Source organism: Lactuca sativa, chromosome 8, assembly GCF_002870075.4.
Source record: "Lactuca sativa cultivar Salinas chromosome 8, Lsat_Salinas_v11, whole genome shotgun sequence".
Lineage (NCBI taxonomy): Eukaryota > Viridiplantae > Streptophyta > Magnoliopsida > Asterales > Asteraceae > Lactuca > Lactuca sativa.
Genome location: NC_056630.2, coordinates 214,889,342 through 214,898,677, shown reverse-complemented (window position 1 = coordinate 214,898,677; position 9,336 = coordinate 214,889,342). Strand labels below are relative to the sequence as shown.

General features: G+C 34.1%; 1 protein-coding gene across 2 annotated transcripts; it reads left to right on the top strand.

The window, feature by feature from the left end:
- Positions 1 to 4,281: 4,281 nt before the first annotated feature.
- Positions 4,282 to 8,547, top strand: LOC111903717 (epimerase family protein SDR39U1 homolog, chloroplastic). 2 transcript variants are annotated; one of them, XM_052766503.1, is made up of 13 exons: positions 4,282 to 4,500; positions 4,582 to 4,653; positions 5,119 to 5,194; positions 5,406 to 5,465; positions 5,653 to 5,771; positions 6,017 to 6,061; positions 6,296 to 6,374; positions 6,471 to 6,532; positions 6,676 to 6,778; positions 6,913 to 6,973; positions 7,257 to 7,327; positions 7,876 to 8,015; positions 8,260 to 8,547. In XM_052766503.1, exons 1-13 carry the CDS (start codon positions 4,297 to 4,299, stop codon positions 8,374 to 8,376), a joined length of 1,209 nt encoding a protein of 402 aa, XP_052622463.1. In that variant the 5' UTR covers positions 4,282 to 4,296; the 3' UTR covers positions 8,377 to 8,547. The 2 variants fall into 2 exon arrangements, with proteins under 2 accessions (XP_052622463.1, XP_052622462.1); XM_052766502.1 differs by having other exon boundaries at positions 5,406 to 5,473; positions 5,658 to 5,771.
- The last annotated feature ends 789 nt before the right edge of the window (positions 8,548 to 9,336 follow it).

The window sequence follows — 9,336 nt, the reverse complement described above, 5'->3', positions numbered from 1 at the left end:
TAGCATGCAATTCACGTATTCTTAGTTCATATCATAACATAACATATCATAACATGTATGTGTATTTAGAGAAAACTTACTTGAGCTCGGCTGATTGCATGCATCACACTCATTGTTCTTGATTAAAACCCTTAATTTTAATTTCAGAAAAAATATTTTCTTGTAAAAATCTTTCAAACCCTCGATTTGAGTTCAAACACACCCGAGAGTGTGCCCGAATCTCTCAAACCAAGGCTTTGATACCAACTTGTAACATCCCAAAATTCAAGACCAAAAATTTCATTTTAATTAAGTTATTATAAAACCAATAGTATAAGAAAACATCCATAATAACATCCCATGTCAAAACCAAAGTGTCAATAATCAAAACATATTATCATAAAATAATATCAGAGTGTAATCCCACTGATCTCATGTGCGGAAAACATAGTGTGATGCGCTGCGATCGGGCCGACTCATTTCCTTTGAAAACAAAGTACCTGAAACCAAAAATGAAAACCGTAAGCACAAAGCTTAGTGAGTTCCTCCATCATACCACATACCATACAATATACATATTGTCTAACATATCCGGTACTGGACTACCCATTCGATCTCTTTCAATCGGTAACTGCCTAGCATACCAAGGTGCTAGCCTACCCCTTCGGTCCTGTCGACCGGTACCTCGCCTAGCATATAAGGGTGTTGGCCTACCCCTTCGGTCCTTTCGACTGGTATCTCGCCTAGCATATCAGGGTGTTGGCCTACCCATTCGGTCCTTTCAACCGGTACTGGGGACTATTTCACCTCTACTTCTACCACATATCATACTAGCTCATAAACACATCAATCATATACTGCCTAGCTTATCAGGGTGCTGGCATACCCCTTCGGCCCTATCGACCGTACTGGGGTCTATCATACCCCTCCTAGCACTATCACATAACATCATAACATACTAGCACATAAAGCATAACAGATAGTGATATACCAGATAATTATCATAAAGACAATCATCTCTACTATAGATCTTACTAGTGGGCCGACATTGGTGCCTTCAACCCACTTCTACTGGAAGGTAACTCACCTCACACTACTGAAGTCCCGCGGACAAAACTCAAGTTGCTGGATGACAGATTCCCGAACTGTCAACATCAAAATAACACCCAATTAATAATTGGGTTCAAACACATAAACATAAGTCCATGCTTGGGGTAAAAGACTACTTTACCCCCATCTTAGCTTGATTCGAACTCAAGGCCCAATCCAAAGGCCCAAAAGTCAAACTATGAATCAAAGCCCAATATATGACCCAATTTACCAAATTGGACCCAAACCCCTCACATGGGCCTTACCCTAAAGCCCACAAAAATATTCTAGTCCATATGATTGTTCTTGGATGGCCCATCAACAACCCAATCACCAAAACCCAATAGTAAGTCTTAACTCAAGGCCCAAGCAAAATTACGGTTTTCATATAAAATGACGATTAGGGTTAAGTGTTTCTTACTTATGTCATTAAGGACTTAATCCATTAAGTCCATCACTCTACTAGGTCAACTTACAATGCAGTCGGGATTAATTCATGATTCCAATCCAATGGTCCAAACTTGTGGGTCCAAACAATTCCAAATTAACATATACAAAATTAGGGTTTCCAATCTAATCACATCCTAATTAGTCTATTTGTTAAACTTTTAGGTTAAATAACTGTTAATTAAGTCGGGCACCACCCACTACCGCCTCGGGTAGTAGTGGTCAAAGGCGGCTCACGGCGGCAGTGGACACCTTACGGTAGTGGTGGTAGATTCCCTTAATTATCCAGGTCAAAGTACAATATTACAACGAAATATTCAAATGAACGCATACACACACAAATATCACATACACACACACCCAACCACCCTTGTGACGGCAGGCGGTGGTTGGAGGTGGCAGCCACCACCTCATGGTGGTGGTGGTGGCTTTTCTTGTGAATTCTAGCCAAAAAACACCACACACAACACACTCTAATCACAGAAACACACCCACGCACACTTCTGTTCGCAAAGCACCCAACCACCCACCTGGTGGCGTACGGCGGTGACGATGACACGAGATGGCGGTAACAGCAGTGGGACCACCAACGATCATTTCTATTCCTATTGTTAATCAAGCACTTGTCAATGAAGCTCGTGTAAAGAAGGTTCCTATGAATGATGTTGGTAGGGTGAGGAAGTCTTCAGAAAGAATCATCAAAATTGGTCTAAAGAAGAAGGTTTGGAGGTGGATCCAATCAAAACAAACATGTGGTTTTCAAGTGATTAGGGTTTGATATAATGGTACAATATATGTGGGGTTATCTTTTGATGTAGTGGGCTAATATTTTATACTTAATTATTATACTACCCCTACTCGTTTAATAGTTTGATGTAGTAGGCTTAACTTTTATAATTATTTAAAGGTTTGATGCCTTTTGTCTCCTACTTTTGTTTGTCTTTATATCCATTTGTCTACAAAAGAATATTCCTACAATTTGTCTTGGTCTTACACAAAGGAGTCAACATTTTCTATATATCTTAGTTTTAAACAAAAGAATCAATTTTGTCCCATACTGTTTGGTACTCATATTCCAGTTGTCTACTAATTTGATGCATATAATAGCAATGTAGTTTTATAAACATCCATTACATCAACATCCATTACATAAACATCCATTACATCAACTTCCATACATAATAGCAATGTACTTTCTACCGTTACATAATCATCAATACATAAGCTTCACAATGAACACAAAATATCAATGTACTTTCTACCATTACATAAACCTCGATACATAAGCTTAACAGTTAAGACAAGAACCAATAGAAAACCATTACAAGAAACATAAGATTCAATTCTTTCACATTTTCCTAACAACTGCCACGTTCTTTAGAACCTCTAAAAGCATATATATTCTACATTAGGCTTCATATTCATAGGTTCTTCATCAACCCATTCCCAAAATTTTCACTTTTTCTTGGTTTATTTAGTAATAAAAACGAAAAACAAAAAGGTAAGAAGGTGAAATTGAATACCAAAATGATGCATTTTGACAAATAAAATCAAAATCGGTAATTACCAATGGGTTAGGGCACATCTAAATTTCTTTCCAGGGTTATCTTTGATCTTGGAGGTACGAATGCGTATAAGGAGTAAACAATCATAAAGGATTTCATTATCTACTCTGTAGTTGCTTGAACCATTCGAAATCCATGAGCCGGTCGACATACTCCTTCTTCTTCTAGGCAAAAATTGATTCATCTTGATTTCTTGTGTAAATATTCGTTTATAAGCATTGACTAGGCCACATAAGATGCCATTTAATTGTCATTTATGCCACATATGTTTCCACATCAACAAAACATATAGAATCCGGTCCGAAGGACTTAATATGTATAAAAAGATAAAGTATAAAGACTTATTTAACACACACACACCATGAATGACTAAACATGTACAAAATGATAACTATCTTACCTATATATGTCACTTTCCCATTTATAAATGTACGTAAGCATGCTTGAATGGTACGTCTGAAACAAACAACTAATTACTATACCCGTGGAAAAAATAGATTTTTTTGAACTGACAAATAAAGATATATATTAAAGCCAAAAAAACTACCCCTAACAACGTGCTAGGAGAGAAATTACAAGACAAGGAAAACAAGAAATGCAAACAAAACGAAACAGATTACAAGTTATAGAAAGGAAGGGTAATCTATCCGACCTAATTTAAATTTCTGCTTTTGCCCATGTGTTTGAACCAAAGGAAAGTCATTGACTTGATTATATCAGCCACTTTTGTAGTACACACCATCTTATTGTTAAAAAGTCTTTCGTTCTCGCCTTTTAAATGTTCTAAATGATACCATGATAGATAGCTAATGATATTTTCCTTTTCTTTGGGCAGTTGCCCTAGCTCGAGGCATAATCAAGCACATCCAACACCGTGCTGAAGTTGATTTGCGGCACGTTGCACCATTTGAAAATGCATTCTCTGACAGTTTTTGCAAAGGGGCATTGCACCGGTATGTGATCACATGTTTGGTTTGCCGATCATTATCGATGTGTATGAGTGTATCATATGAGTACTTGATGTTTTTTTTTTTCTTCTTAATTTGAAATTTATGATTGTTGGATGATACAAAAATTACCAAAATATAATTTAACGAATCTCTTTTATTATTAACAAATAGGTCGACTCTACCTTGATTTTGCTAAATTAAGTATACAAATTAAACAAGTGAACAAGGGTGGGTACCACAATAAGATATGAAGAAATGCAATTAAAATGTGGCTCGAATGCAAACACGATGACCAATCCACCATTGTCGCCCACCGTGACCACCAGCTTCAGCAGCACAAAAAACCCTGCATCTTCCCACTCGACTCCACAATTACTCTGCTGAAATCAATGGAGCTCTGTGGAGCTTCTGCTCTGGCTTGGAGAACCTCAATTTCTCCTTCTCTTCACTCTTCTCCTCAACCGACTTCGGTATCATCTCCGTCTATCTGGATTTGTATTTTACGTTGTCGAAGTTGATGTGTTAGGGTTAGTTTTCGTTTTCCATTTCAGGTGAGTGAATTCAGAAGAGTTAGGGTTTGGTGTGTTAAAACCGACGTCAATGACTCGTCTCAGTCGGTTAAGGTGAATGAGTTTTCTGCATTTACTTATTCATCATCCACACATTGATTGTAAATTCTATGACGAGAATCGAAAGAGATGATTATTCAGTTGAAGTAATTGTATGAATTGTTAAATCACTGCGTCGTTTGAACAATTACGAAAATATCATTCGGATATATGGAAGTTGGAGCTACATTTTGGCCTTAAAATAGCGTTTACAAGTGTACTTACGTTGAATTCTTAACTTCATACGTTTCCAGCCATAGAAATCGAACAATTCCTCGAGTCATATATATACTATGCAATTTGTAATGCTTCACTTTTTGGCGAAAATTCCAAGCTAAATTATTCGCCATAACAATCTATTTCAAGATGAGAAAAAGTCAAAGCTTAGTTCTTTTCTTTTCAAAAGAAAAAGGAATATCAAACTCTTCCATAATCCATTGTTGTTGGTGGAAAGCTGATCTCCTCTTGGGTTTGTTGCAGGGTAACCAGATGACAGTATCAATAACAGGAGCTACAGGCTTTATAGGGAGTAAATTGGTGCAAAGGCTCTATGAAGGTATTAATATTCCATGATTCCATCTATCTGTTTCAAAGGCTCTTGGATTTACATTCTGGATTTTTATGATTGCTCTTATAACAATGTATCAACTTTGATATGTTGTTTACAACTTCAGAGTATTGATGTGGCATGTTTCAGATATAACTTTTTTGTTTACTTTATATCATAATAGAAATGTAACTGAATCTTAATCATCTCTGGAATGCAGATAACCATAGTATCTGTGTCTTGACTCGATCTAGATCTAAAGCTCAGTCCATTTTTCCGGGTAAGAAGGTAATAGTTACTGTTAAAAAAAATCCATAATATCCGATTCATTCTGGAAATTTCAACTTTCTGTGAAAATGAATCTTCAATTATAAGTTTATAACAATGTCAATTACTATAAACCGCTCTTAAAAGTCTTTGCTTTCATCTTAAATTCTAAATTCTAAATACTTCTTTATTGGTTGTAGTGAAGGATTTCCCAGGCATTGTAATTGCAGAGGAGCCTCAATGGAAAGATTGCATTCAAAAGTCAACTGGAGTTGTAAACTTGGCTGGATTACCCATTAGTACAAGATGGTCTTCTGAGGTAAATAAACCATAAGCATTTTGTACTAATTTATCATATAGTGGGCCACATCAGCATCACTTGTTGGCTTTTATACATATTTTTTTCTCAACAAGTGCATTTATTAAGAGCAAAATCCAAAAAGCCTCAATGTACTTTCACTATTTTAACTGTTCTCTATAGTGTTAAACCATTATACTTTTTCTACTGTTTATTGAAATCATTGTGTACTAAATAATATGATTTTTTTATTTTTTCAACTGCAGATCAAGAAAGAGATCAAACAAAGCAGGATTGGAGTCACCTCAAAGGTTATTAATTGTAAATTAAAAGACCAACAAAACAATTATAAAATGTATTAAAAAAACAGCCTTTTTTTTCAGTGAAAGTAAGATTTGACCACTTGCCCTTCTCATTTTACGGGTCCCACAGAAGGAGAAATGAAGGTGGGACCCACAAAGTTGAGAATGAAGGGAAATGGTATAAAAGAATGAGCACTTTGTTTATTGTGTTGTTTTGATGGGCTTGTTTGACTTTTTATAAAGGTTGTTGACTCGATAAATAGCTCCACAAGTGATGCAAGACCAAAAGTTTTGGTTAGTGCAACAGCAGTTGGCTATTATGGTATGGGGACAAAATTGTAATTTTACAAGTTGATTTATATTATGTTATGTTACCTAATCATGTGATAATGTTTTTTATTTATTTATTTTGAGTCAGGTACTAGTGAAACACAAGTGTTTGATGAACAAAGCCCTTCTGGAAATGATTATCTATCCGAGGTGAATAATTAATTAAAAAAAAACCTTTCAATTCAAATAAATATTCTAACAAAAAAGTAATGAGATTTTTATTTTTGTAATTTTGTATATATATATATATATATATATATATATATATATATATATATATATTATATGATTAGGTTTGTAGAGAATGGGAAGGAAAAGCTCTTGCAGTTGATAAGGATGTTAGACTCGCACTTATTCGTATTGGGGTGGTGCTTGGAAAAGATGGTGGTGCTTTAGGTATGTTTATTTATTATTATTATTATTATTATTATTATTTTTATATAAAGTGTTATTACTATTTCTTGCATTTTGATGAGTTGTTAATGATTAGATTTAATTTTTAAAGAGTTGTTACTGATGTGACTTTGCAGCTAAAATGGTTCCTATCTTCATGATGTTTGCTGGAGGACCTTTGGGCTCTGGGAAACAATGGTACTTACTCTTGTTATGATTAACTGATTTAAAACTTACTTAAATATCAATGTTTATAAGGTAATGTAATGTAAGTTATAATTTTAAGTTGTTGCAATTAATTAGGTATAAATTTTTTTAATCTATTTATCAGTTATCACACGTTAACCAACCAAGTTATGTATTATTAGAGATTTAAAAAATCGTGAGAGTTTATTAGAAGTATATTGGGAAAAAGAGTAAAGTATGTTGCTATTTCTCAAAAAAAAAAATTTAATTTGATATTGTTTTGAGAATGTGTTAGGTTTTCGTGGATTCATATAGATGACTTGGTGAATCTGTTATGTGAAGCCTTATCGAATCCATCTTATAAAGGTGACAATTCATGTGTTTATCAAGGACAATTTACTTTTCCTTTTACAAGTAATAGTAATATGCAACCCAAAATACCAATACATAACATAAAAGTTGTAAATATTTTCCAAGTTTTAGAGTAAATTACACGAATGGTCTCTATGGTTTGGGGTAATTTGCGCGTTTAGTCCCTAACTTAATTTTTTAACTCGGAAGGTCCCTATTATTTGCTTTTGTTACGTGTTTGGTCCCTATTGTTTGTTTTTGTTATACGCTTGGTCCTTGTCTTACCTAAAAAGACACTATTATTTAAATAGGGAAAAACGGTGGGGTAGGTAAGGTAAGGTGAGAGGGTGGGGTTAGGGGTGTGTTTATTTAAATAAATTAAGAAAATCAAAGGAAAAATAGTATTTTTAGGTAAGATAGAGACCAAACGCGTAACAAAAACAAACAATAGGGATCTTCCGAGTTAAAAAAATAAGTTAGGGACCAAATGCATAAATTACCCTAAACCATAGGGACCATTTGTGTAATTTACTCTTTTATATATTAGTATTATTGGATTTCAGGAGTGATCAATGGAACCGCACCTAACCCTGTCCGTCTAGCCGAAATGTGCCAACATTTGGGATCGGTGATGGGGCGGCCGTCATGGCTACCGGTGCCTGACCTTGCCCTCAAAGCGGTCCTTGGAGAAGGCGCGATAGTGGTAAGCATAAAGCCCTTTTATGTACTACTGTGTTTGGACTGGACTAGACTGGATTGGACTGGGATTGCAACTAATGTGAATGGGAGAAAATTTGCATTATTATTAAAGTAAAATAAGCGAAACTACTTTTTTATTATCTAGTTATATATTGATTAAATAATAAATTAGTATATAGTAGTTAATGTTTCAATGATTATTATAAATTATAAATGATTATTCCTAAAAATGGTTTTTTTTTGGGCAGGTTTTGGAAGGACAAAGGGTGTTGCCTGTTAGAGCGAAAGAATTAGGGTTTTCGTATAAGTATCCGTACATCAAAGAAGCATTGAAAGCCATTTTAGCTCAAAAGGTTGTAGTCTGACTGACAACAATAGATCTTCACATTTTTTTATAATTTTTGTGTCAAAAAAAGCAAAACCAAAAGAAGTTGGATTCAAAATAATATTTAAAAATATGGTGAGTTTATATGTGTGTATTTATTTGTATTGGATGCTCACCATTGGGTTAATTTTTGAGTTTTACTTGTGTTGCATACTATTTATTTCATTTTAAACGACTCGATCCTAAATAGGGTAATTATTAATAGCCGCTAGAAGCTGTTACTTTTTTTTTTTTGTCTGTTTTATGTTGCAATCTTTGTAACGTTTGGTGAGAATAAGTTATTTATTCTTACTTTTACTTTTGCTTTCATTACAGCCTTTTGTTCAGGGTCTGATTTACTTCCTTTGGACTAGTTGTAAAGATTGCAACATAAATCTTTCATCGGGTGAGAATTAGGCCAAGTGGTTCAAAGTTCAAATGGACTAATGACACTAAAATTTCTGAAAAAAACTAGGCCTCATAGGATTTGGATACTCCGATGATCTTATACCATTTTGGAAGGAATAGATTGCAGCAAAATGCTGAACTATCTTGTAATAACGTTGAACAAAACGATAAAAATGACCTTAAGATCAAAATCATTAAGACTTTTGAAGATGAAATGTAGTAAACATCTATATCTTTTCAACTATATAAATACGAATTCAAATGATTTTTGTAGAATTAATTATTATTTTTAGAAACGATGAAAATGACCTTCTTAAGATCAAAATTAATAAGACTTCGGTAGACATCCATATCTTTTCAACTATATCAAATACAAATTCAAAAGATTCTTTTAGAATTAATTATTATTTTTAGAAGTTCTAGACAATTTAGAGTTTTAAGCATTAAAGGTTATTAAGTCACTTTTTACCCTTTCTTTAAGCTCTTATAAATTAATGACATAGCTTTAACTTTGCAACTTTCAATGTATAAAAATTCATATGGAGTACCTCAA

Excerpts from the sequence above, each read along its gene's own strand:
- LOC111903717 (XM_052766502.1), top strand. The coding sequence starts at position 4,297 with ATGTGGCTCGAATGCAAACACGATGACCAATCCACCATTGTCGCCCAC. Across the intron at positions 4,501-4,581 it reads CTTCTCCTCAACCGACTTCG|GTGAGTGAATTCAGAAGAGT; the intron begins GTATCATCTCCG and ends TTTCCATTTCAG. Across the intron at positions 5,474-5,657 it reads CCATTTTTCCGGGTAAGAAG|GATTTCCCAGGCATTGTAAT; the intron begins GTAATAGTTACT and ends GTTGTAGTGAAG.